At 59.4% G+C, this 27621-nt stretch overlaps 1 protein-coding gene across 1 annotated transcript in view; it reads right to left on the bottom strand.

The window, feature by feature from the left end:
* MYO18B (myosin XVIIIB) overlaps positions 1-25872 on the bottom strand; it is a 90623-nt gene extending 64751 nt beyond the window's left edge. Inside the window, exons 1-12 of the mRNA XM_067306865.1 lie at positions 25828-25872; positions 24635-24790; positions 23308-23973; positions 22995-23061; positions 22678-22790; positions 21638-21817; positions 20998-21196; positions 20296-20438; positions 18745-18845; positions 16738-16801; positions 11672-11816; positions 1008-1178 (exon numbers count right to left, since the gene is read on the bottom strand). Of these exons, the coding sequence (XP_067162966.1) occupies positions 1008-1178; positions 11672-11816; positions 16738-16801; positions 18745-18845; positions 20296-20438; positions 20998-21196; positions 21638-21817; positions 22678-22790; positions 22995-23061; positions 23308-23973; positions 24635-24790; positions 25828-25872 (2050 nt within the window). The remainder of the gene's footprint in view (positions 1-1007; positions 1179-11671; positions 11817-16737; positions 16802-18744; positions 18846-20295; positions 20439-20997; positions 21197-21637; positions 21818-22677; positions 22791-22994; positions 23062-23307; positions 23974-24634; positions 24791-25827) is intronic.
* Between the last annotated feature and the right edge of the window lie 1749 nt (positions 25873-27621).

The raw sequence follows: 27621 nt of genomic DNA, 5'->3' as shown, positions 1-27621 counted from the left end.
GGAAAAACAAATTTGCAAAAGAAAAACATCATCATGAAAGAGGAAAAAAAACCCACATGCACATTGGAGTTAGGTTGGTGCTGGCTGTGAATTTTTCTCGGTGCCTGGATGTCAGCAGGTAGCAAATATCCCTGTGCCCTAAGCCAAATGATCTCTGCTTTCCGCTTAAAAGTGCCTGATATTTACAATTAACATAGCTGCTTGTTGGTGCTGCTCTCCCTTTCCCTAGCGCTGTCGTTTCAGCTCCTTGCACAGGCTTCTGCGTGCTCATCCTGGTTTTAGTACAACACAAAACTGCTGCAAAATGCCTCGCTTGTCCCGAGAACAACAGGAGAAGTGGCGAGGACGTGGCAGCTGGCTGCTCTCAGGGAGGCTGTCGGTGCACCGTGGAGCACGGGTCCATTCGACAGGACTCCTTTGCTCCGTCCAGTTCAGGAGGTGAGGTTTGCAGCGCAGAAAAGAAGCGTGAGTGACACACACATACGGAAACTGCGAGGTTTGGCTGTCCGGGCCCAAGGACACTGCTGCCCGGTGGCATCCAGCCCTCCGGCAGCACGGGCAGAGGCACAAGCACCACCCCGATTTACAAGGGGAGCGAAGAGGCTGCAATGCCCGTGCTGTTGGTGTTTCTACAAGATCTCACTCGGAGATGGGCCTCTCGGAAGCAGTGAGGTCTCTTGGCAAATAACCCGACTTTTATGCCATATTGCTTAAAATAATGCCACTGGCATTATCAGAATTCACTGGACCTTCAGGTGTCCTTAAGAAGCGACAGGTGGAGTCAGCTTCAAAGCTCAGGAGAGTCACCTGACTGAGCACATTTAACAATTTATTTAATATGAATATATTTAAATGGATCTTACTGCCTGAAAAGAGAAGGGTGCATTGCCTTTCCCTACAGCGCCAAGCACTCCATCTTCCCCCAGTGCCCACTCAGGAGCAGTGCAGAGCACGGTATTTCTGCATCGACTATAAATAAAGAAAAATGGACTATAAAACTCTGATACCTGAAGGACTGTCCTCGTCCAGGGGCAGCCGACTGCCCCGAGCCGTGACCTGCTCTATGATCTGCTTGAGGTGGTGTTTGAAGACGGCGGTGGTGAGCTCCTCCACGTCGCAGCCCAGAACGTCTGCGGCGTTATTCGCCCACTCGAACTTCATGAACTGCTTCCTGCCAACTGCCGAGAGGGGAGAGAGGAGGCAGCACGTACAGATGGGATCCCGCAAGCACATCCGAGCAACGCCGGCACGTGCTCGCCGCCGCCGCTGCCGCCTCCGCGCTTCCCTGCCCCGCTGCCACATCCAGCCCCGAATGGGAAAGAAAAGAAATAAAGCAAAGAAAGACGACTGCTGCTTGCAGCGCGGGATGGGGCGGAAGGAGGGAGTCTTGCACCGGAGAACCCCAGCTGCCCTCGCGCTGCCGCGGAAAGGCTGCTGGCGCAGACCTGCCCTCGCAGCCTTAAGGGGCAGTTTTCAAACCGCGCGCTTGCCGACCCGCTCACAGCAACAAACCTACAGACCACGGCTGAAACGTGCTCCTGGAAAGATGAATCAGCCTGGGCAAAAACGGGCCGGAACGGCAGCAGCGGGCAGCAGAGCAGCAGGGCACTAGCTGGGGGAGACCCTGCCCAGAGTGGAGCTATTAATTACCAGCTCGTTTGGATGGTTTTAATTACATAACCCTCGATCAGAAATCACAGCACGCACCGACGCTTGTTAACGGCACACAGACTGTCGGAGCTTGTGAACAAATCCGGGCAAGGCGGCGGGCGCTGGGCGCCGCGGGCCGTGCGGGAGCTGAGCCGGCTGGCGCTGCAGGTCCCGGCGCTCCCAACGCCGCACGGGAAAGCCTGGCTCTGCGGCTGCTAAAAGCAACCTACAGCAATACACAAACTCAGGAAAACTCCGCTTTGCTTTTCTAGCATTTTCAGCTGGTTCGACAGCTATCTGTGACTGCGGTCCGTATGCATTAGTAAGTCAGCAACCATATACTTCTTTCTAATTCCTTCTATTGCAGTATCACTGCTTTCTGCAGTTCTTTATTGTCTGCTCTTTTAATTTTCAATTAAAGTGGATGTGGTTGGATGCTTACCTCACTCTGAGGGCTCAGATTCCCCTTCTGAGCAACAGCTCCAACCGAACTGAAAAGCTCTTTCCTCCTTAAAGTCCACCCCCCCTCCGCCTGAAGCCCTTCTCCAGAGCCCAGCTCAGGCAGTGGAGGCCAGTCCAGCCCAGCCCAGCCCAGCCCAGCCCGGCTGCGCCGGCCCCCTCTCCCCGCCGGCGCGATGCCCCAGGGATGCTTGCTCTTTAGACCGCTCTACACAAATGCCACTACTCAACAGCTGTAGCAATTTTCTCGGCTTTGCAAGGTATCTGTTGCATTAACGGAAGGCTGGACGATTCAAGAAAGGTTGACAGATTTGGCCTTTGGGTAATTGTTTGGCACAGAAGGACTTTTTTTTTTTTTCCCATCAGGAGAGGGTGGCAAATGTTAAGGATCTCAGACCAGTGCTCTCAACCCTCCTACAAGAGCTGCTCCCCCCAGGAGAGCTCTCTGCGCTTGCTGCCGCTCCGAGGTGCGCGGAGGCTCATTGCCGGCACACGGGTCCCGCGGGCTCCCATGCACGGTGTCCGCGCGGCTCAGCCCGCCCGGGCAGCCCCGGCACAGCGAGCCCCAGCGGAGACTGGCTCCAGGGACTCATTCGGAGGAAAGTGAGAGCTAGTGAGAAACCCGGAGGTGGGATATGGGAACCCTACCCAGTCTGCCGCTGTTAGCAAGGCCTGAAGAACATTTTCTGTGTATTTTAAAAGCTTCAGTGGACCGAACTAGCAGATGTGTTTATGGAAGCTGATGGGATTATGACTCAATCCCTCAAAATCCAGGATCACCTTACTCAGACCCAGCAATGTTTGCTGTCCCTGTAACACAGACAGCAGCTCTCCTCTCAGCCCCATCAGCAAACAGAGCTGACATGCACTTTCAAAGGAAATTATTTATATCCAGCACAGCGATTCCAGCTTAATGATTAAAATCAATAGGGAGACAATCTGCAGGATAAATCCTTTTACAGACCTAGGCATGAAAGATGCTCTGGAGCCAGCCAGCTGGCACGAAATCAGGAACACGGGAGTGCAGTGAGCAGAAACGGGAGCAAACGAGCAAAGTCGTCCAGAGACCTGGCAGAGAGTGGTTTTAGGTGGTGACTAATGAGGAGTCAGCCTTGATCTTACAGCAAAGACGAGCCCTTAAAATAAAGCAAGTAGCCACCAACGAAGGAAAAGGATTGTGCAGGAAAGCGGGAGACAGCCGTATCCTGCACCCTTGGTGCTCACTAGCTACCAGCGCTGGACCCATGGGCACCTTTTCGGATGAGGTGCTGCGCCCGGGCTCCCGTCAGTGCGCAGGAGACGGTGCAGGCGCGGGGCCACCCGGTGCCACGTTTGCACACAGCTTCACAGCCCAAAAGCCAGACGGGCTCTGGGGAGACCCTGCTGCGGCCCGACGGCGGCTCCGAGCCCTCTGCCCGCGTGCAGCGGGTAAATAGCTCTGAAACGCTCATCACACTGTGGGTTTTGCACTCAGATACTCCTTGAGCTGCACCTCAGCTGTAAACTGCTGGTGTGCACTGAATCAGCAGAGGGACAGGCACGGACCCCTCTGCGGGAGCTCCCGACGCGCTCGGGGCTCTCCCGGGTGCGGTATCTGCCGCTGTCCTCCCGCCCCGGCCAAGCAAGAGAGGCCAAGCAGCATTTCACACTTCATAAAACATAAATAGCAGCGGCAGTGTGCAGCCACCCAGGGTGTAATCTGACCACTGTAAAACACACCAACTTTGACACCTAAAAGGTAATTACTTTGGCACATTTAATATTTAAGAGAAGCAGTATGAAGATACAGTGTCAGCACCAGGCTTGCTCTGCCCTTGCAGCTGGAGGATTTAGGTTCAGCGTGATGTGGGACTGGGCTGCTCTCGGGGCAGCAGGGAGGCCCGGAGGCTCCCGCGGGGCCAGACCACCCCGTCGGCCACACGTCAGCTTTCCAAGCCGTACGCGGTGCAGCCCAGGCAGCAGCGGACAAGCGCAGGAGCGGGCCGGTTCGGGGATGCTGCGCGGCTCCCCACCGCCGCGGCCCGCCGGCCTCGCTGCCCCCACGCCTGCAGCGCACGCTCGCAACACTGCGTTGGCTTTACAGCCGTTAATTAGGAGCTGCGAGACAGGCGGTGCTCGCTGCGGACGAGCCTCACGTCTCCGCTCTCGTCAGGCCACGGGGGAGGCAATTACGGGAGGCAGAACGTGCCTGGAAACCCACTGCCCGGCTTGCCTAGGAGGAGAGGCCGGAGGCAGGCGCCACGCCGGCAGCAAGCCCCGATGCCCGGGGAGCCCCAGGGACCTCGGCCTCCGCTATGGGACCTCTGTCGCCAGAGCAGCCTTCCCCATCGGATGCCCACGCGTGAGCAGGGACACGCAGTCCACCTGCCCTCGCCGTCCCGCCGCCCCGGCGCCCCTTCTCAGCTCCTCCTTTTTCTTTCACTTCTTTTGTCATTAAAACGCTTGCACTGCTAATGGGACAAATAAAAAAGCCATTTGTCCTTCTTTATTACTCTGGGTGGGGAAGGGAAGGGAGGACGTTCCCTCTGGCTTGAATGCTTAATTTATTTGTCTTGCACTAAATTCTCCACCAGTCTATTCTCTGTTGACCCATTGTCTGATGCATGACATATTAAAGCCTATATATAACAAAGCGGAGAGCTGTGTAATAGCATGATTAAAGAAATCTGCCATTCTGGCTGCATTTCCCCAACTGTCTGTAATAAAGATGTCAGAGCGCTGAATAGATAGTGCCATAACTTGCCGCGCGCGGAGTCGGCCCGCCCGGGCTGGGGAGCCGCGGTAGCAATTATAAAAATCCACGCGAAGGAGAATCGGTGTCAGCCGTAACAGGTCCCCAGAGCTGGAGCCCTCACGCCACCCATAAGTCAGCAGCAAGATCACCGGGTCTGAACCCCAGACCACAGTCAGGACCTGGAGGAAAACGAACTCCCATGCCGAGGCGAGGTGGGAACCGGGGTGCAGAGCCGCTGATCTCCACAGCAGCCGGTTCCCTGCACGGCCGAGCCTGTGGCTCTCCCCACGGCTCCCGCTCTCGGGGCTCGAATGCCTTCCGCTCCCCACCCTGTGCTTTAAGTTGCTCAAGGCACAAATTCCAACAAAACTCCTCATTTCTGCTTGTTTCCTGGACCCAAACGGCAGACCGCAGAGCTCTGCCTGGTCTGCACTCGAACCCAGAGCCCTCCTGCCGCGGGGAGCGCAGGGCTCACTCTGCTCGGACGCAGCCCAGGGCATCGCGGCCAAACCGCCCGGCAGTCTCTGCCCCACACCGCAGGCTTCTCCTAGTCTCCTGGCCTTTCCAAGACAGACAAATATCCATTAGCAAAAGGGGGCAAGAACACAACATCTTGTTCATGGCTTCATTAAACCCAGCTGCGATTCCCCAAGGATAAAAAGGCTGCTGCCCTGAGCCCGTGGGCTGCACATCAGCTCCGCCACTCCAACCAACGCAGCAGGGCTTGACCAGATGTCTGCAAAATGCCCTCACAGAGCGTCACCGAAATCTGGAGAAAAACTCCTTAACACCAATGTAGTCAAGAGCAAGTACCCTTTGGTAAACGCTGCTGCTGGGAGGCAGCTCCGACCTCAGTGCTGATATGCACGACCTCATGAAACATCTCCAGCTCTAGCTGTGGTGGCCACACTCTCCATTCTGGCCTAATTTCTCTTGCCTGGGAAACTGAAACGCTAGGTAGACACCTGCTCCGGGCTTGTAGCTGGGTGGCTACTATGCTAAGGCTCAGCCCCTAGAGACTGTGTCACCTTGCTTAAGACCTTTCCCTTGAAGCCTGCATGGTTCCATCATGGCACAATTATTGCCCTTGACGGCTGCAACTCATGAAATAAATACAGAGAACCAAAAACAGGTGCAAAATCAGCTGCACGTCCCAGTGCAGCAAGAAAATCCAGGTGCTGAAGCGCAAAAGGCTTTAACACAGAGAGAAAAAATGGCAAGATTCAGAGGCCAAGGCCTAACGCAGTCTTCTCTGAGACTCGTTTTGATGAACGGTGCAAGGAAGCAGGGAGCCCTCTCCGGCAGGAGAGCGAGGTGGCCTTTCACTGCGTCTGCAGCACAGAGGTACAGCAAAGCCTGTGACTTAAATCCAGAAATTACTGTTCTGCCATCAGCCCCAGGATGGGCAGCTCTACAGAGCAAAAGAAATCTCCTAAAGCAGGAGGCAGAGGCTGCCTGCGCTGGGTCCGGCAGTTCCTTCCGCCAAAGCACAAGCTGAACGTGGCCAGCGCCAGGCGGGTGCAAGCGAGGGAGAACACGGCCCTCTCCCCCTCCCTTGTCCAGGGCCATCGGAAGGGTCCGTTTCGCAGGCTCCCCTCCAGCTCCCGGCCGCTCAGATGGGTCCGTGCAGACGGCAGCAGCGCACGCAAAGCTCACAGTCGGGCACTCTCCTTGCAGGCACTGGCCACGAATCCGCGCGCAGCTCAGCCCCTCGCCGGCCGCCGAGGCGGAGCGCGGCACCGCGGGCAGCGCAGCAGCAGAGCCGGGGTCGGACCCTGGCAAGCTTTTACACCACCAGCTTGTGGGAAGAGCAGGCTGCAGCCGCAGCATCATTTGTACGAGGGATTAATGAGGAGGGCAAAGGCTCTCCGAAACCCTCGCATCCAGGTAAGGGAAAACACTTCTGACATGTCACAAGAGCTGCTCTGGCGCCGTTAGCAGACCTCAGCAGGGCACTGCTCTGCTCCCACTGGGACACACATCTCCCTCACCCCCCGGCCCTGGCACGCTCGTGACGCCCGGGTGGGAAGCCCGTATCCTCGCCTAGCACGCTCCATTTAAAGCCCTTTTAAAAGAAGAGCACACAGAGGCGTGCACCCGCAAGCTTGTCTGTCCCGTTAACAACCACCCCTCTGCGTGCACGACAAGCCCTGTGTTCCCACCCGCGGGGCATTCGCTCAGCGGAGGGCAGGCCGGGCGCCCACCCGAGCCTGCAGCCACGACCGCGGCGGGGAGGCCAGCGCTGCCGCCCGCCCTCCTCCAGGCAGGTCGGCGAGCGGCTCGGAGCAGGGGCCGGCGCGAGCCGCTGCGGGCAGGGACGGGGGAGCCCTGAGCATGTCCTGCAGATTGGGCTCCCCAGACCCAAACCCGCACCTGCCCTCTTCACCTCGGACCCCAGAGCCGCTCTAGCAGCTGGTGCTGGGGAACATGCAAGTGGCGCCAAGCACCAGCAAACACGAGAGATTACTACCAAGGTTTCCTTGCAAATCCATGTCCTTTTCTCTTACTGAATCCCAGGGGAAAGGAGGGGCCTGCTATTGCCTCCACAAGCACAGACACATCTATAAGCAAACTCTAAAGACTTGAATTATGCAAGCATGCATTTGAAAACATTGCAAGGCGAAGGTGCTGGGGGAGGGCAGGAGGGAGGAGGAAGAAGGAGAGGAACGATCCCTGCGTGAAGCTGCATGCTGTTACTTTATGCTGAAGGCCTTCCGCCTGTCATCTTCCGCGCTCCTCTCTGCTGTCAGGGTTCGCAGCCCACTCAGCGGTGCCAGACTGCACCGGGCTTGGGTTGCACTGAAAATAATAACGCGGCTACATCCTACACACCACGCCGAAGTTTATCAGTTTATTTTTCCCTCTGCAACAGTGACCATCCCAGGGACAGATATATTTGTCATAAAAGGGAAACTCTGAGTCAGTGCTAATTATAGATACGCTGTTCCCTCATCCTTTCAGCAACAGGCAGTAATGAAAAAATTGGGATAAATTTGGGCGTTGAGTTTTGGTGGAATTAAGAACAAAGTGTCATTTCCACATCAATTACTGAAAGGTCACTACATCTCAGAGGCTGTAAAACAGCAGCTTTAATGTGGGTTTAGGATTTTTTCTCAGCTCTGGTGAGGATGCAATAAGTCACTGCAGCCCATTCCTGATTGGCACCTAAGCTCGCGGGAACGGGGTAATTAGTGCCTGCTGGATCCTGCCAGGTGCTCTTCCTTTTACATTTTGATGGACGTCCCCATTATTGTACTTGGCTAAATGGTTTCTAGTCCATCTGGAAACTTCCCATTTCAGAAAGCTAAAGGGGACATTCAAGGAGGTTTCATCTCTCACGTCCCCACCAGCCACGTCTGCCTAGGGGCAGCCGAGAGGCAGCATCACACTGCTGCGTGCCGGCACGACGAGATCCTCGGGAGCGCCGGGGCCAGCCCCTGCCTCTGCCTCCAGCTCCCCGCAGGATCCCAGGCCAGTCTAGTGCAGTGCTCCGTGCCTCAGTTTCTCCACTCACAGCTGGGACTGGAGTTTTCCCAGCTCCTCAGCAGAGGATCAGCCCCGCCACGGAGCAGGGAGGGTGAGCGGAAGCAGGATGCTGCCTGGAGGGGTCCAGAGTGCTGCGAGGTGCTCAGGGCCTCTCGCTCTGACCAGCAGCAGCGGCTCTGTCTCTGCTGCACAATTTGCTCTTCTGGTTTTCTGATTTTCCTCCATCCAAAAGGATCTGGCCACTGACTTTGCAGCAGTGTCTGAAACATCGAACCAGCTGGGCAGGGCGGCCAAACCCCCGCCACGCCGCGGTGCCCGGAGGGTGCTTCGCTGCTGGGCAGACACCCCCGCGGGCAGCCCTGGCCCCACCGGGCTCCTGCTTCGTCCCCCCTGTGTGTCTCCGAAACAGCACGAATCTTTGTGACCCTTCAAACCCCAAAACATTGCAAGGAAAAACCAACCACGCGCCCTATCACCAACAGCAGCTCCGGCGCCCGAGCGCTAAATCCTGCCTCCCGGCTGCCCGTTTAGCCCTGTTAACGCAGGGCTAAACACCGTAACGCAACCAGCGCTACGACACAGCGATGCAAGCAGACCGCTGCCGGCGCGCCAGCTAGCTCCGCGCGATGCTGCCCCGGGCCGTGCCGGCGCACGGGGACGGCCCCGGGGAGCAGCACCGCTCGCGGGGCAGCCCCGCCGCCGGGAGAGGGAGCGGGGCGGCAGCCGGGCTGCTCGGCGAGGCGGCCGCGCGCACCAGCCCGCCGCAGCAGGGAGATTTCAGGGACTTGCAGCCGCTAGAAACACCGTCGCCTCTACTAAAGCTGCGCAGCGGGAAGCCGAGAGAAAGCATGGAGCTGCGGTGCTTTATTTTTGTAGCAGTCAGCAAAACAGACAGCTTGAGAGTGAGCTGAATGCCGACCCCCGGCTGTGCCTGAAACCTCCTTCCCGGTTAAAGAGCTAATGAATAAACGAAAATATGTAATATTCTGCAGCACACAAAAGGACTGAAAGCACTTAGGTGAATGGGAACCTAAGATGCCCTGCTGGCCTCTGGATGTCAGGCTGCTTTCTCACAAAAAGAACTGCTTTAACACATTTCAAAGGCAATGATAAATGCTGACACCAGAACAGAGCAGGCTTTTGAAATTCAACCTTTCTTCCTTGTTTTTCCAGCTACAAACTTGTTTTCCACTCTCAGCCAGAGAGAGATGGTGCTAGTGCCTCCTGCTTTATTCCCAGGCAAACAGAGTATGTGACAAGATGATAGTAATCAGCAGAAGAAAAAAATATATATTTAAATTGCCCTCGGAGCCTCCAAAGCCAGAGCATGCCGCGTGCCGGGTGCCTTTGTTGCTGGGATTACAGCGGCGGTGGCTGCGATGCTGGCTGCAGTCTCTGGCTGTGCACTTGAATGCAAGTGAAAAAAAACAGTGATGGAGCTTTCTTTGGTGAGATTTCAAGGAGAGGATTTTGAACTTCAAAGTTTATAAAAGGGGAAGGGAAGAGATGGCTGTCGGGAGATAGGTTTAACCACATTAAAAGAGTCATCGCCCCCACCGAGACTTTTGCTCCATCCAGCTTTGATCCATTTTTCATCCGTACTTCCTTTCATTTCTCCCCTTTTGTTGACACATGATGGGGGAATCAATACACGAGCGAGTGCTGCCGAGACATGCTCTGACTGTTAATCCTGTACCCGAGTCAGCTCCGAAGTGACAAGCCCTGCCCGGGCCCATTACTTAATATTCCTATTCATGCTGAAATAATTGCTACAAGACTTTTCGAATATAGCAGTCAATTGACCTTAGACTGGCTCACAGGATGCTTGGGACAGAAAGCCCCTGCTGAAAGTTCAGTAAGTTTGAGTAAATCAGCTCAGGTTATTATACAAGTAAATTTAAAAGCCTTCCTCATCTTTAATAAAGTAGGTCTGCCCTGCACAGCCCGGCTACCATGCACAGAGAGCACGTGTGCTCGGGAACGGGGGGAGGAAAAGCCGCTCGGAGACGCCTGGGTTTGCGCCAAGTTGAGAGCATCCTAACAAGGCCAGGCTGGAGAAGGCCTGCGCGACTGCGAGCAAACAGCGACGCTGCCCTGCCTTGCGCTGCGGCGACGCGAGGCCGCCACGGCTGAGCTCCGGCTGGGCGGCCGCCGGGCGGGCGCAGCCGCAGCCGCGGGAGGGTGCGCCCGGGAACCCTTCCTCCACCAGCACAGTAGCTTCCCTGTGGATAAGTTAGCTAATTTTAAAAGAATTGGCTCTCCAAGGTTTGCTCTCCTGAAAACTCTTGAGGCAGAAGGACTTTCTTTTTTCAACAAGAGCCTTATCACAACGCTTCGACCTGAGACAGCAGAACTTCTTTTAAAAAGTTGGAAGGGCATTAGGGGAGATGGGGATGGAGGAGGAAAAAGCCAGACAGGGGGAGAAAGAGAGAACACACTTCAAGTGAGGACAGCATTCATCCTTTTAAAATAATTAATAAATGATTAATGGCGTAAATTACCATAAGATGTGTTATGACATGTTGCAGAGACATTTATAAATGTCTGTGCCTTAGTTTATAGCAGGCTTTATGCAGCCCTCATAAATTTAAGTGTGCAAATCAATGTGGCTGTCTCTAAAATGGGTTAGAGCACATCTTAAAATAATTTATAAGGGATAAGGCAATTTCTATAAGACTGGATTAATAAAGTCTTTATAAATACAATCTTTACCCAGACTCATCCTATTATAATTCAGTTACTGTATTAGACACTCAAGAGAAGAGAAAATTATTGCTATCTGAAACTGCCCCTCTGCACAGTCATTGGGGACCAGGAGCGTAAACCAAAAGAGATAACGAATGAGCTGCCCTTCCCAGCCCTTTTAAACAAGCTGGTACAACGCCAAGCGCTGCAGAGCCGTGAGGTGCCGCTGCACCGGCGAGGCCCCGCTCAGAGGACGGCCTCACGCGGGGTCTCGGCCCCACACAGGGTCCCGGCACCTGCGGGGACGGCCACACCGCCAAGCCCTGCCTGCCTGGCCAAGGCCACCTGGGTCTGCAAACCACGGCTGGTGGACGCACGTGCACGCTTGCACCCGTCACCCACAGCGCAAAGCATGGGTCCCACGTGCGGGGTGAAGGGCTCAGCCCGACAAACCGCAGCAGCCGCCTCCATGCCGACGTTGCTCCCCGAATGCTTCCCCGGCGTGGCAGAGCATGGGAGACAGAGCAGAGATGCTCTGCCTCCTTCACCCAACACCGCTGCAGATGTGCCTTTCTCTCCCTTCTTCTCTTTAAGCCCCGGCACCAGTGGCAGCAAATAAGAGTTATAAGAAAAAGAGGAACACGAGCTTTCGCTTACCTTTACAAGCCCCAGCAGCGCCCAGGTGGTAGATGCCTGCTAACACCCGCCAGACGGCTTGCTGCTCCTCCGCTGTGATTCCCAGCGTGCCCATGGCGGCCTGGAGCTGGGCAAACGCTGCAGAGGCCTTCTGCTTCTCTTCAGGCTGGAAGGAAAAAGAAACACCAGGGTGAATATAACTGTCTCCCTGGGAGCATTACGGGGCTCTTGGAAGGAGGAGAGGGCGCACAAACACACGCAAAGGGAAAGCCGAAGGGCATAGGAAAAACATGGCCAAGAAGGAGAAAGACAAAGGGACACAAAGAATAGTTTAAGTTGCAGTGGGACAATCCGTTGACAAGTTCATCAAGATCCTGGTATTAGCAACAAGCCTGGTTATCTCTTCTTATCATATGACAAGGCATACTTCCCACTTCAGAAGTGTCTGCGAAGGATGTTAAACAGTACCTCCTAAAGTTAGACATTTTAGATCTTTCCACTTCCTGCTAAATACACCAACCTACGAGTACATTAGGGTGAGCTAAACAACTGCAAGCCATCCAGCAGGACCTTGTCTAGTCACCTTCAATACGCTATTTGTCTTGTAGACCTCAAAAGCAGTAACACATCTGTGGTGTGATAGTACCAAATAACAACTCTCACTTGCCATTTGCTATTCTAGGAGCTTAATCCTAGCAGGAGCCGACTGTGTCATGCACCAGGGAACAGCCAAATGTCAGAACCCCAGGAAAAGTTGCATTTTTATACTTCTGACATAATAAATAGCAAAAACTCAAGTGCCCCACAGTGCACTGTAAGGAAAAGCACAGCTTGTGGCTGCGTCTGTGTGAGCTGCATGCCAGGAGCAGGACGGGGAAGGGAAATTTAACTTTTTCTCACTTCTCATTGAGCTATTCTGGCTGGATTACAGAAAAATAGCACCTGCTGAGGAAACCTACCCTGGCGGCTTGGGTGGGATGAACAGGCAGTTCCCAGCAAGTTTTAGAGGGGCTGGTTTCTGCTGCACAAACAGAAGAGCCAGTGCTGCGCTCCTGGGAGTGCTCCTTCCCCAGGGAGAAAGGGGGAAGAAATCAAAATCAAACACCAACAAAGAGTCCAAATGCAGTAGGAAGGCTGGACTGGCCAGTCCTTATCAAAAATCATGGTCTACTCTCCCGTCTTTAAGCCCATTCCACCATCCAAGCAGTAAAGCATGTGGTCCCAAGGCCAGGTAAGCTTAGGAAAGTCCATTAAACCCAGGATTTGTCCCTGGGCAGGGCTGAGGAGCTCCATCATCCCATCCGATGAGTCCTGGAATTTTTTTTTTGCAAATGCAGCCCCACAGCAAATTAGTTTTTCCCCTGAACTGAGGATTTTCGATCCAGACACATGCAGCCCTGAGGCTAGACATAGCACACAGGGCTTTGACAGGCAGCATCCCTGTCTTGGTAGCAAACAGCCTGCATGATCTAAAGGATTTCTGCTCCTACAAAGGTCTACGAGGCAGCTACTAATGAGAAAACACAGCTGAAGTCTGCAATTTCTCCGGACTCAAACACCCCAAATATTTGTGACTGCAGGGTCACAGCAGGCGATCAGGTGGTGTGGAGTTACTCCCACAGACTAGCAGGTCTAAGACTGGGAAGCCACTGATTAGAATTTCAGTCTGAAAAACAAGATATAACCAGTTTTTTATCAAAAAAACCCCCAATAAGTTTCACCAGACTCCAAACTAAAACAAAACAAAGCACAACACAGTTTTGCACATTTTTGCTTTCCTTCTCGGCTAATTCAAATGCTTGTGAATGGGCATTACCAAGGGTCACCCTTAAGCCCAGAAAGGCCATGCAGGGTTTCATCCCAAAGGGGAGCGTCCCTGGAATAAGAGCTTGCAGTGGCAGTGCCCTTCCAGTGCCAAGAACTTGCTCGTCTCTGGCAGGAAAGCAGCTTTTTGACCTCTCGTGCTCCTTTTTCCCCAGCGAGTCCTGGCGCAGTCCCCAGGTGACCCCTTCGGCAGCAGGGAGAGGACGCGTGGCCTCGCTGGCACAGGCCAAGTGACATTGCCTTAGGAAGACACACGGCTCTCAACCAGGCGGATCAAATGGGCCATCTGCTACCGCTTGGCGTGGGATGCTCTTGGAGCCCTCTGCAAGCCGAACGTCTGAATCGGGCTTTCAAGGGACACGTGTGTGTGCAGGGAACATCCCTGCCACCACTGGAAAGGACAAAAAAAATCATGGCGGGGACACCCATTTCTGAGGATGGGACCTTGTTCTGACCATCTGCCAGTTAGGGGAGATCACAGGCAATATTAACGCTTCTGTGGCACCAGCAGGCACGCCGAGCAGGGCTGTGCTCATCCTGCGGTCGCTTCTCCTGCCAGCCTGGATTAATGCCCTGCGTCTGCCCAGCCCAGAATCACATCTCCTGCTGGACCTGACCAGCCCGCCAATGCCTTGTGCCTGGCAGAGGACACCCACGCTCACCGCACATACCTGGGGTGCTACATAAAGAGCCTAAATAAAATAAATCCCAGCTGTAACCATAGCGATGATGCATCCAGCCGAGCACAGGGATCCTAATGGGGAGGAAGGGGGAAGCATTTCCTGGATCCGAGAGGTGCCTGGCTCATACCCTTCAGAAGGGGACGCCAGCCCTTTTGCAGGCAGCCTTGCAAGCGCAGAGCCAAGCACGGTGCCGTGCTCTGCCTCCACGGCTGCAGAGGCGCCAGGACGGCCGCAGGACGCTGCGGCATGGCCGTCGGGCAGCCAGCAGCGTGGAGGTCACCGCTGCGGCTCCCACCCGAGGCTCTGAGCATGCCTGCTGCTTGCACAGACCCCCTCAGGTCGGTTCCAGCACCCCGACACCTCTAGAAGGGCAGGCTTGTACTCGGGGGCGAGAGGGAGGAAGGTTAACGACCCCCCCAGAGCTGTGCAAGATGAGCTGAAGCACCTCCCTCCCATGCTGCATGGTGGTGGGAACCGAGGGAGCCTCTTCCCTGCCCTTTGCACATTGCAAAATGAGACTGTCACCAGTCACCCACCCCCATTAGCTGGTCCCATCAGGCTGCTGGCAACAGACCCAAGATCTCCACCCTCCCCTCTTTCCAGGAGACTTGGATTGATGGAGCGAAAACAGCAATTTCCTTCTCGCTAACCCTGGAACCATTTGTTCTGTTCCTCCCGACCCTCTTGCACCATGGCTGGCTGCAGAGAGCATCAAACCCCAAACCAGCCCAGCCGCGGCTCTGAGCTTTCAGCGCGTGCTTGGCGCCCCGGCGGCCGCCAGCCCCGGGCGGTGGTCAGAGCTGTGCCTCTTGCGGAGGCTAAACGCGCGCGCGCAGGGGAGGGGTGGTGTTCCCCAGGCAGGGCTAGCCCCGCGCAGCCGAGACACGGAAACCCGCCTGGTGCTTTTCCTGCTGAGGTGCACAGCAGGCCAAGACGCCGCTCGGATATGCACAGCCCAGGCTAGACCCAGGTGCATCTTTGATCACTAGGAAGCCCTTAATCTGTGGATTAAATGTCCCAAGAGCACAAGCTGGCAAACACACCAGTTGCATCCAGAGGCCAATGGGCTCCATGGAAACATTGCTCCAGGGGCTGGCGAAACCCTGCCTCCACCTCCAGGGAGCCCCCTGCAGCTCCTGCCTATCCACCTGGCTGCTGGAGCCAGAATAGAGAAACACGGGCGCCCGGGCGCACACGGGGGTGCCCAGGCGCGCGTCGGCGGGACAGCCCAGGCTGCCTCCACGCAGGCCGTTCTCACAACGCCCACGGCATTGCCTCGCTCGCGGGCCCCCGCAGCGCGCAGCCCCGGCCCCGCCACGCCGCTCGCCCCCGCTGCCAGGCAGAGCCACCTCCCCAAGCACCCAGTCCCTCTCTTCTGCCCGGGGCATTTGCAGCGCGGCGGACAGTCACTGCCATGGAGCAGCTGCCTGCGTCTCGGGGGAGCAGCTCAGTCCCACGGCGAGCCCGGTGGCACCAGGCATCGGCTGGGAGCAGGGAGCAATGGCTGGAAACCTCACCCAGGCCATGGGCACGGGAGCAACTGTTCAAACAGCTAAATTTGTTTGGCCATTGGACTTGAGCAGTAGCTACCTAAGAAAGATTGAATATTGAATTCATCAATAGATGATGTAACTGCAAATTGCTGCAATTCATTCCAGTGCTTTGGCTCATTGGCAATCTGCCTAATCCTTGCAAACGGCTCAGACTAATAAGGAGCTGGAAATCAAATGCAGTATTTTCAGCCCCTAAAAATAGCATTCTGTGCTCTCCGAAGGAGGCGCTCACCCCTCCAAGAGCCGCTGTCGCAGGGAAATATCAGAAATTATTCACACTTAGAGCAGTACGTTCTGTCTCTGAGCTAACGGGTGATATTAGAAACCAATGTATTTCCCCTGGTGAGCAGCTCTGCATGTCTCGTTCTGAAATGCCATAAGACAAACTCACTTCCAGAAGGGAAGTGGATTAATCTAACACGGACACCAGGCAGCAGCAGCTCAGCTGCCTGTTCAGCTCTCGGCAGCGCTGGCACAGTGCTCCGGCTGTGAGGCCGGGCAGCCGGGATGCACGGTGCAGAGCCCTGCACTCCCGCGGGAGCCAGGCCTGCCGCACGCCCCGCTCACCCCGTCATGGAGCATCCCACAGCCAACAGCAGGGCTTCAGAGGAAACTGCCTGCCCATCCCAAGGTCAATGAGGGGGAAATTGCAGGTGCAATTCAGCAGGTTTTGGACAGATCCATCCTCAAAATTCACGGAGTTTTAATATGCAGTCACTTCACCTTCAGCCAGTACAAGGAAGACCCAAGTCCCATGCACTCTGCTTATGACCTGGGACTCGCACAGCTAAGCCTCTGAGAAACTCTGCAGGAAGGATTTGGTAAGGCTGGGCTAATATTTCAGCCAAAAGCTATTTTCATGCTGTTCCATAGCTCATATGTTGCTGAAGGAAGACATAGGAAAACTGCAGGGCCCTTGCCAACTGGCATGTGCAGACAGAGCGTGCACGCTGAATAAGGCTGCTCAGTATGGAGGAAAGCAAACAGGCAAAGCAGGAGTTAATGCAGCTGGTTTGTCTGTCCCTACCTTTGCAAATGGCTTGATTCCAAAGGAGTTGCTCTCAGCCATCTGGTGCAAATGCAGCATTGTCCTGAAAGTAGTTATGAAAAATGAAAATGAAGCTATACTTCAGCGCAACATGATAGGGCTTATTGCTTTTCAAAGGGAAGAGGGACTGGTGCATGAAAATTATACCAAAATCCACAGCACCATGTGGAGTTCAGTGCCAGTGAAGGAGCTTGGATAAAGCAGTTTCTTTGCCAGAAGAGGCACCCGCACCACAATCATTTGGAAGAATTTAGTTTTTTTCTTTGCTTCAAGTTCCCCAATGGGCTCCCAAAACCTCTCTAAAGCACCACATGATTCAAAAAGCGACCTCTCAGGCCTCAGGGCTTGCTGAGCCAAAGGGGACGTCAGGTAATGCTCAGAAAAAAGACCTCGCTGGCAGTAGCTCCCAGACCATCATCTAAAGGGATTTCCCTCCTCACCTGCATCACAGCACTCCCCAAATTCCAGCTGCCCTGTCCTTGGGGACATTTTTTACATGTTCTCTGGGCCCTAAAGCCTGCAGAACTCCTTTGCCTTTAGAGCGAGGCACTGATCAGGGGGAAGGAGACAGTCAGGCAAAGCCCCATGGTAAGGGCCGATTTATTCTTCAGGTCTTACCCCAATACAGCACTCTCTGCATCGTAGCAAGCTACTTCACCACCCTGTGAATTTACTACAGGACTGCAGGGATCAGTCCAACACCAAATTCTTTATCATAACTGCAGCTTTCGGGGGAAGCATTCATTTCCTTCTTGGAAAGGGCTCCCGTGATTCTGCGCAGCAGCGAGGGACAGAGCCTGGCACCAGAAACAGCCCGGCACCTTTCACCCGGGGCAGTCCAGGGACCAGCCAGAATAAACAGCAACTCAGTCCGGCCTGCTGGTTTCAGGGCAGTCGTCACTGCTGTACTGCGAACAGCGTGCCGGGAGCTCGCAGGCTGGAGGAGCTGGTCCCTGCCAGCTGAGCCCGCAGCTGACAGGCTATTTCTGTAGCAGGCATTGCGATGGCAGAGCTGCAGCACAAATTACCCCAGGATCCCAGGGGAAACCACATAACACGAGACGCCATCAATGACAGCGTCCAGAGGAGTTCTGTGAATGTATACACACTTACCGTGTTCCTATTTTTAAACTATATTTATGTCCCATTTTTGCTGATTAGACCAATTTAAGTTTTAGTGAAGGGAAAAAAAAATAATCAGAAAATGCCCCTGTTTTCTGGAAAATCTCTAAAATAAAAATGTCTAAAAATCCCTGCTATGTCACTAAAGTGATTAACTTGGCAATTACTGATCCTTTGGGGATCTAAAACAAAAACCTCTGAAATTTGTCCCTTTGCCACCAACTAAGAGACCCAAACCCAACCTGCTGGCCGTGCAGGGCCCTGTTCCTGTTGTCTGGGCACCCCAGCCCCAAATTCCCTGGCCGAGCCGGGAGCCCACCCCAAAACTGGTGCTGTTCCGGAGGCACCCCGTTCCCCCAGCCGGGGAAGGACCCTGGTCCGGCCGTCATTGAGCATCGCCACCTCCTCTGCTCATCCCTGCCGCCGGTCCCACCTCGCCCTGGAGCGCCCCGGCTCTTTCAAACACAGCCGCCAAGGCCACGGCTGCTGTCTTAAACGTCCTTGTGAACAATAGGCCTTTCAGGCTGATTTTTTTTTTTCTTCCACCTTCCTTATCAGCACAGGAGCAATGGGTGAAGTTGTACCTCCCCCACCCTGTAATCTGTGCCCCATGCACCAATTTTGCTCTGTGCTCCTTTCTTATCACAGAGGATTCAAACCTCACATTTTCAAACATAAATAACGGGGGAACGCCCTTGGTGGTGGGGGACCCTGTGAGCCGTGCAGTGAAGCGAGGAGCCCAGGGCCGTGAGCAGCTCTTCGGCTGTTCCTCGATGGCTGCCTGCACCCAGCATCTCCCGCAGTCGCGCTGGAGGGTCCCGGCGCCCAGCCAGGTGCACCCAGCCCAGACGGCTGCACGCTTACCTCTGAGCCATGTCCAGGCCTGCCAGCATCAGAGGGAAGACATTGAAGTTGCTCTCTCCCTGGGGCTGCTGGGCGACACGAACCCTCTCCAGCAGCATGGTCTGGCGGAGGGAGCGGAGAAAGACATGAGCAGTGGCCCCGAGCCCCCGCGAGCGCAAGTGCCAGCCCCACGGTGCAGGGAGGGTGGCAGGCTGGCCACCGCAAAGCCACGCACCCAGGAACAAACAGGGACAGCGGCACCCACGCGCCCAGAAACAAGGAGACACCAGCAGGAGCTGTTGAGGAGGGAGCTGGGTTTTTACTTGTATGGCTAAGACCGGACTTTGGAGGAGTCATGTCTGGAGACTGTTCCTCCTGCATTAGGGCAGTCGGACCTGCACACAGCAGATGCAGAAGCAAGAGCAGAATCTGCCCCTGGGCATGCATCATGGGGTAAAATTTCAACCACACGTGTGCAGTATCCCATAGCCTCTCTACACCTCAGGAGGGCTGGGCAATACCAGGGCCATAATAAAGAGACTACACTGTCTGTGTCCTTGCAATGGATAAGCCAGCGCCAGGGCTTGAAGCAAGCCTAAATCAGACTCCTCCTTCCTCAGGATAGTTCACTCCTGGCCCTCACCCACGGAACGCGTTCCTGCTGAGCTGCAAGCTCCCTGGCTATCCTGTTCTCCAGGAGCATCCCAGGAAGCTGCCAATGGTCAGGAGAGGGACCCAGCAAAGTCTCCCAGGGCACATTCCCACTCCTGAGCAAGGCCTCCAAGCTGGAGACAGCTGCTCCCTGCCGAGGTACGGGGTGAATACCGGGCAGAAATAGGAAATCCTTGTGGTTCCCTATCAGCAGACACTGGCTCAAGCCTCCCCCTCCTCTAACGCAGGCCCAGGTAGCACGGGCAGGTCTTTGATTGAAATGTCTTTGTGTAATGGTATGGTGATGGTGACAAAAGCCCCGGAGGCTTCTGTTTAATTCCAAGGCTAACACGCAAGGTGCTGCTAATGAAGTTCTGAATTATACATCTCCTCATAAATATTTCATTTTAGTGCTGTTCTGCACTCCCTTCCAGCGGAGGGGTGGCTGGCGACTGGCTGCCGGGGGACCCAGCAACACCACTAACAGAGCTTCTGCTCAGCTGCAATTTCGGGGACTTTGTTCCAGCAGAAAGGATGGGGAAAGGGATGAGGATGCCAGGTTTTCCCCTATGAACAAAAAGGGTTCCTCTGCCCACCCACTGAAGAGTGCAGAAAATGGCTGGAGATCTGGGTTCTCCACTGGGAAATCTGTAAGTGTTGCTACGAGGTTCACCCTGGTTCTCGGTCATAACCAATGCTTCCCTGCACGCATCCGGGCAGGCACAGAGCCCGTTTCATTGCGAAGCAGAGGACATCATTGCTCCTCTTGCCCTCCACGGCGCCTGGTGCAGCTCTGCAGCCTGGGCTTGCCATGCGCTGTGGGCGCAGGGCAGGGGATCTTTGTGCCCCCGTCAGCAAAGACCCGCAGCAGGTTTCGGCTGCAGCCCTCCTGTCTCGCCAGGCGTGGGACCGCGGGGATACCTGGAGGTGAGCGGCGGTTATTCGGCCGGTGGCGCTGAAATCCAGCGACAGGACCATGGAGAAGCGCGTGGAGCTGCTGCTGTGGCTGGTGGTCACCGACCCAAAGGCTCCGAGGACTGTAAACATGGCCTGGATCTTCTCCACTGCAAAACCAGCACAAACAGGCCCTGTGCCGCCAGCCCTGCGGCAGTGGTGGCCCCGCGCCGCTCGCCGGGAGAGCGTCGCACGCTGCAGCAGCTGCGCCCCGCGCTGCCCCATCGCTTGTCCCCACCACGAGAGCGCTAGCGCTCTGCCAGGAGACGGGCTGTGCCAGCCGGCCTGCTCCCCTGCCACCACCCCTGGGTCTTTGCAACAGCGTCACATACCCAAAACTCGCCCAGACCTCCGAAATCCAAACCTGACCCCCAAAACTACTGCTCACTTAACAGCGCGTGCTCGCATGTCGCTGTTGACTCGCTCGGACAAGCGAAGGTGGACAGAAAACTCCCTTCTGGTGGCGGCTTTAGTATTAACCCAAAAGGCCGGGCCAGGCCGGAGGCGAAGGGCACCTCGCAGCCCCCCGCGTCCGCACCGCCGTGCCAGGACCGCGCGCGCCCCGAAGGCGCCACGAATCCGCCCTGGAAAGGGCCAGGCGGAGGGGGAACGGCATCGCGCGGCCCTTCCCGTGCCCTCCCGCCTCGGCCCGGCGCCTGCCGCCCCTACCTGAGACGGCGCTGTCCACGCTGCCCGCCGCGGCCGCCAGGTACTCGAGCGCGCTGCGGCAGCAGGAGGTCTTGCCGGCGCCGGCGCGGCCCAGGGCCAGCAGGGCCTGGTCCTGCCGCCGCAGCAGCAGGCTCCGGTAGGCTCGCTGCGCCACGGCGCAGACGTGGGGCGACGCGCCGTCCCGCTTCCCCTGGAGCGCCTGCAGCCGGGGAGAGCGCCGGGCAGGCGGCGGTCACCACGCCGAGACCCCCCCCCCCCCCCGCGCACCCCAACACCCCCGCGAGGGCTTTTTATGGGCGAAACACTGAAAACGCGTCTCAGCGGGGCGAAACGCGGCTCTGCCCCAGGGACCGAGGGGGACGGCAGCTCGGCTTCGCCCAGCGCCCCCGGCCAGCGGCGTCCCCCGCCGCCGGTGTCCCCGGCTGCTGTGACAGTCGCAGGGTGCCACCTGCCGGCACCGGCAGCGCCGAGGAGCCCTCCGCGGCCATCCTGGCCGGGGGAGGCCGGCGACATGCTGCCCGCCATGGCCGCAGGGCCCCGGCACAGGCCGCACGCACAGGCCCACGGCGGCGAGGCCCGGCCGGGCTCCCTCGGCCTCGCGCCCGGGGGGACGCCGGGCAGCCCCGATGCCGCCCCTCACCTTGGCCGAGGGGCCACCGGGAGCGATGCCGCCGGCCCGGATGGCCACCAGGCTGGGCCCGGCGTAGGTGCAGCGCAGCTGGGCGCCGTAGCGGTGCTGCAGCGTGTTAATGGCGCTGGACTCGTTGAGGCTGGTCAGGGCGGCCAGGTCCTCCGCGTAGTCCAGGCTGGGGGGGTTGGTCTGTGGGGCAGAGCAGGAGGACGCCTTACAAGAGCTGCCCACCCCCCCCCGGGGGGCTGCCTGGCTGCTCGGGGGCTGCCCCATGGACCTCCCTGGCCCCCCGGCTCCTCAGGGGCTGCCCCGCACCGCACAGACCCCCCTGGCTCCTTGGGGGCTGCCCTGCACCCCACAGACACCCCTGGTTGCTTAGGGGCTGCCCCGCACCGCACAGACCCCCCTGGCTCCTTGGGGGCTGCCCTGCACCCCACAGACACCCCTGGTTGCTTAGGGGCTGCCCCACACCGCACAGACCCCCCTGGCTCCTTGGGGGCTGCCCTGCACCCCACAGACCCCCCTGGCCCCCCAGCTCCTCAGAGGCTGCCCAGAGCCCCACAGATGCCCCCGGCCCCTTGAGAGCTGCCCCGTGCCCCATGGACCACCCCAACTCCCCAGCTCCTCTAGGGCTGCCCCGAGACCCATGGACCCCCAGTTCCTTAGGGGCTGCACCGCACCCCACAGACACCCCCAGCCCCTCAGGGGTTGCACTGTGCCCCACAGACCCCTGGCTCCTTGGGGGCTATCCCGTGCCCCATAGACCCCCACAGCCCCCCGGCTCCTCAGGGGCTATCCCACGCCCCAAGACCCCTCCTGGCCCCCTGGCTCCTTGGGGGCTGCCCCGCACCCCACAGACCCCCCCCCCGGCCCCTTGGACACCCGCAGCCCCCCGGCTCCTCAGGGGCTGCCCCATGCCCCACAGACCCCCGGCTTCTCGGGGGCTGCCCTGCGCTCCACAACCTGCCCCAGGCCCCCAGACCCGCGCTCCCCTCTCCGGGGCCGGGCGGCTCTCGGCAGGGGAGGCCGGAGCGGGGCCGGGCGCTCACCCGGTGCACGCTGTCCTCGTCCACCTCGGTGACGCTGCCGTCCGCCTCCAAGCGGACTCTCACCTGGCCGGCCGGCAGCTCGGGCGTCCCCACGTCCGGCTTCAGCTGCGTGGCTGCCGGGGAAGCGCCGGTGAGCCCCGGTTCAGGCGCCGCGGCCCCCGCTCCCGCGCTTGGCCTGGGCTGGCGGGGAGGCTCCCGGCTCGTGCGGATACAAGCCCAGCAATTCCCAGCGTTTCAGCCTTGCAGCAGCCTGACATCCCACTAAGACGCCCCTTATCCCAGGCACCGGAAAGCAAAGATAGAGGATGGGAAGTTACCGAGCGTAAATCCATCCTGCTGGACGAGCCAGACTTTCTCGGCTTCGTACCACGCATCCCTCGGAGCCTGCGGAGAGAGCAGAGCGGAGCCGGGCAGAGCCCGATGCCACGGTCTGGAAAAACACCTGGCTACAGAAACGTCTCCAGCCACCCGAATGCCCCTTGCTCTGCCCCTCTGAGCCTGCCCTGGCCGCAAAACCAGCCCAGAAACGCCGGGTGAGGCCGTGCAGGTGCGAAATGCTGCACGACACTGGAAAAAATACATCAATGCCCACGCGAGAGAGCAGCAGGGCGCTTCTGCGGTCACCCTTACCTGCTCCTGGTCTGTGCTTTCTCCAGGCTCCTCTTGCCTTTCTCCAGGCTCTTCCTTAACCTTCCCCGCCTCCTTTGCCACAGCTCCCGGCTTCTCCTGGATCCCTCCGGGCTCCCCCTTGGAGCCCTGTGCCTCGTTCTTCACTTTTCCGGGCTCTTTGACGTCCCCTGGCTCTTTCTTGCCTCCTCCCACTTCTTTCTTCATCTTCTTTGGTTCCTTCTTGGCTGGCCCCGGCTCCCTCTTGCCCTTCTCCGGGGGCTCCTCGCGGCTCCTGGGTGCCGCCTTCTCCTTCTTGGCGCTTTCGGGGCCTTTTCTCTTGGGCGCGTCTCCCACCCTCGCCGGGCCCCGGCTGGAGCGCGGAGGCGCCTGGCTGGGCGCCGGGGGGCTGCCCCCCGCACGGGGACCCTCGGGGCTCCTCCGGGCGCAGAGGGGCTCCGCCGCCTCGGGCGCCTCTGGCCGGGGGGTCTCTGCTGGCTCGGGGGTCGCGGCTTTGCTGGGGACAGTCCTCGGGGCGGCCCGCTTGGCCGGCGGCAGGACCTGGGTTGCGGTGTCACCTCCCTGCTTCTCTCCGCTGGGGCCGTTCTGCAGGAGCTGCCCCGCGCTCCGCGCGCTGCTCTCGGCACGCGGGGCGGCCCCGTCGCCGGCCGTGCCGTCCGGCCCCGGAGGCTGCCGAGCACAGCGGAGGGACCTCAGCCCGGCGGAGGAGCGCGCGGCAGGCTGCGGCACCGCGGACCGGGGGAGGCCGCCCAGGGACCCGGACCCGGCCGTGGGGACGCCGTGCGCATCGCCCTCCCGCCGCGTTCGCTGCCCCGGTGCTGTGACCGGGGAAGCCCCACGCACTCACCTCGCTTGTCCAATAAAGCAAACCGGGGAACATTTCACTCTGCTTAATTACTGGCCTTGCAATTAAGCAAATCAAGAATGGCAAACTGCTAACGAAGTCAGGAGCTCCCAAGCGTTTAAGCCTGGCAGCTCACCGGGTCGGCGGAGGGGCCTGGAGTTTGTTGCAGCGTGCAACGTGCTGCAGACACGCTCCTCTAGCTCTAACCCAGCCGGTGCAAAGCGCTGCTCTGGCCTCCCTGCCCTGCTGCCGGCCCGTCGCACCCGTGGGGCGTTCGGGTTAGCACGGTCAGGGCACAGGCACGGCCCTGGTGCAAGGAGCAGGGGACACCGGGGACATCCCACGCGAAAGCAGGGGCTTCGCCAGCGCCCAGGCAGTGACGCCTCGAGCTGGAGCTGCAGCCGCCCGCGCCGTCCAGACGGCCCCAGGCGCACGAACGCCACGTACAGTAGCGCAGAGCTCAGGCATGGTTCGTTTGCTACTTACGTCCTCTTTCACAGGCTCCTTAGTTTTCTTTTTCAGTTTTGCCTCCTTGGATTCCTTCTCGGTCTCCCGGACGAGCTGCTTGATGAACCCTCCGGGAATGACAGAGAAAAGCAGCGGGGGGGAGGACGGGGGCGGGCTCCGGTCCTCTTCCCGGATCTGTTTGCAGGAGCAGAGGTCGCGTTACAGGGGCAGGACGGGGGATGCTGCCGCGGCCCAGGCAGACCCCCGCGGAATGAGCCCCGCGGAGCTGCCGGCAGCATGCGCCCCAGGGCTGAGCCCCCGCGCCCCTGCCGAGGCCCGAGCTCTGCCACGCGCCAGGTGGGACGGCAAGGCCAGCACGCGTAGAGGCTTCGCCGTCCTCGGCGTTGAAGCTGCAGCGCGCTGGAGCCAGTGCCGAGCACCGCCAGCCCTGCGCCGGCGCAGCGGGAGCAAGGGCAGCGCAGGTGGGTGCTGCAGGTGGGAAGAGCCCCGGCCGCGCTCCCAGCAGCTCGCTAGCAAGCATCGGGCTGCTCCAGTGCTGGCTATCGCAGTGACCAGGCTGGTACGAGGATGCCTCCACGAGCAGAAGGAAAAGCATTAAGAAAAACCGCCCCACGGAGGAGCATGGACGGCTCCTGAAAGCTCCCGCAGGGTGCCGCGGTGCCGCCGGCTCCCTGCAGCTTGCCGGAGGGACATCACGCTCAGGGGCCTCCCCACACCCAGCAGCGTCCCGTGGGGCCGCAGCGTGGGCCCGGCCGCCCCAGGGAGCAGGAGGAACCGGCCGCTGCAGCCGGTTGGGGAGCTGCTCGTGCCTTTGCTCCGAGCCGTGTGCGGGCGCTGCCAAGGGCTGGGGAGGCGCAGGCCCTGGGCCGTGTCCCAGAAAAGACGCAGGGTGCTCACAGCCCCTCTTCCCTCCTTCCTCCGGGCCGTGGAGCTTGATCCACCCAAATTGCCCTGCAAGGTGCTTTCCAGGCCGTTTGCCTTCCCGACGTGCCACCATACAGGGACCGACCCCAGCAGCAGGGACCGACCCTTTGCATGCCGCGAAGAGCGGAGAAATTGCTCAAAAGCCAAAAACAGGACCAGAAGGGCCCCGCTGTGCCCCAGAGCCAGGCGGCTGGCAAGCAGCGGCAGCGGCAGGGGTGCATGGGGCAGGCAGGCGATGCCGAGCCGGCGGGCAGCACAAGCCTGGCCCCATGGTGGCACCGACAGACACTTCCCTTCTGCTCCCAGAGCGCCAGGCGCGAGGAGATGGCCATGCCGGCGGCGGGCAGCGGCGCGGGACGGCGGCGCCTCGGGGCGGCACGAGGGACGCTTTACGGAGGCGAGGGAGACGCGGGAGCGCGCCGGGCACGGGCGCACGGGTCCGGAGAGCGGGAGAGAAGAGAGAGGACAGCATTAGCGAGTCGGGCGCAGGGGACAGGGGCTGCTGCTGCACCGGCCGGCAGTGCCCAGCCCGAATGCCGTGCCGGCGCCGATCCCTGCGGATGCAGCACATAGCTCCTCCTGGGTCCCACAGTCCTCGGGGCCGGCGCGGCGCAGCCACGTCTCGACACGCCGAGCTCATCGCCAGCGGCAGGGCGGCAGCCAGACGGGTCGTTTTACAGCACCGGGGAGGGGACGGTGCTGCAGCCACCGGCCCTGCGCAGCCGGTGCCGGGGGGTCTCGGCTCCAGGCTCGTGGGAGCCGGCAGCCCTCGGCGGGGAGCCGGGGGGAGGTGCCGCCGCGGGAGCCCTGCGGTGCCCCGCTCAGGGCTGCTCCAGGTTTCACCTGTGCAGATCATTCATGCACCGAGCGGGTCAGGGCTCATCGCTCCCTGCCGCCGCGCAGCCGTCGCTTTGGCCTGGTACCGTGGCAGCGAAGCGAAGGGTATTTCCATGTACAGTAAAGGGCAGGACCGCCGGGAACGGCCCCCGGGGCCCCAGCTGATGAATGTCACTTGCCTTCTTGGGCGAAGGCCCTGGGTGTCGCGTGCCCTGGCTCTGCCTGGCCCTGCTGGCGCCCGGGGCCCCCTGACTGGGGTCTGCCAGCCCCAGGCAGCGCGGCCACGGCAGGCAGCTTGGATCCGGGGGCCGCGGAGCCCTGCTGGCACCTGAACCCCTGCCCTCGAGCTGCTGCTGCCAGCCGCAGAGCTCGGGACGGAGGCAGGCTGGATCGTCAGCCCCGTTTTACATGTGGGGAAACTGAGGCACGGAGGGGGCCATGCCTCGATAGCACCCCCAGAGCAGAGCCGGGTCTCCCAGTGCTCCAGGCATCGATCCGCCCGCCCAGCACCTGGGGAGGGCGCAGAGGGGCGCAGCGCCAGTGGGTTCGTGGGCCGGACCTGGGAAAGCCCATCCTGCCGCCGCCGGCCGGCCCCTCGCTCCCCGGGAGCGACGGAGGCACCGGCAGCTCCCGACCCCGGCACAGCACGCGCCAGCCCTCCCTCGCGGCTCTGCCCAGTGGAGAGAACCCGGCCGCTGGGAGCAGCCCGCAAAGCCAGGGCTGCTCCCGGAGCCCTTCACTCCTGCCTAAAAATAGCCCTTGTGGCCGAGGCGCCCCCGGCCCGGCCGCGATCACACCCAAAAAGGCCCGTGGGGACCCCGCGGGGACGCCCACAGCGTGCAGGCGGGTACCTGTGCGGGCGCAGGGGTCAGCACCCGCGGCCGGGCGCCGGCGACGGGACCCTCCGGAGCAGGGATGGCGGCGGCAGCGAGGCAGAGAAGGCGGCCGAGCGCCCTCCCCTCCTTCCCCTCCCCTGCCGCGGCGGCAGCTGGGGCGACACATGTCACCGCTAAAAATACCCGCGGCCCCACGAGGCGGCCGGCGGCGCGGGGCCTCGGCGAGGGAGGGGGCTGGTGCATGCCGGGCCCTTGCCTGCCGCCCCGGCCCGGCTCGGCTTGCTCACGCACGCTTGCACCCCCCGGCGCTGCCGCTGCCCGTCCCCGTCGTGCATCCCGCGTGCACGGGCTGCGCGGCCTCCCCCGGCTTCATCCACCCGCGCTCTTCCTCAGGGCAGCCCCAGGTCT

Source organism: Apteryx mantelli, chromosome 17, assembly GCF_036417845.1.
Source record: "Apteryx mantelli isolate bAptMan1 chromosome 17, bAptMan1.hap1, whole genome shotgun sequence".
Lineage (NCBI taxonomy): Eukaryota > Metazoa > Chordata > Aves > Apterygiformes > Apterygidae > Apteryx > Apteryx mantelli.
This window is presented reverse-complemented; position numbering and strand designations above follow the sequence as displayed.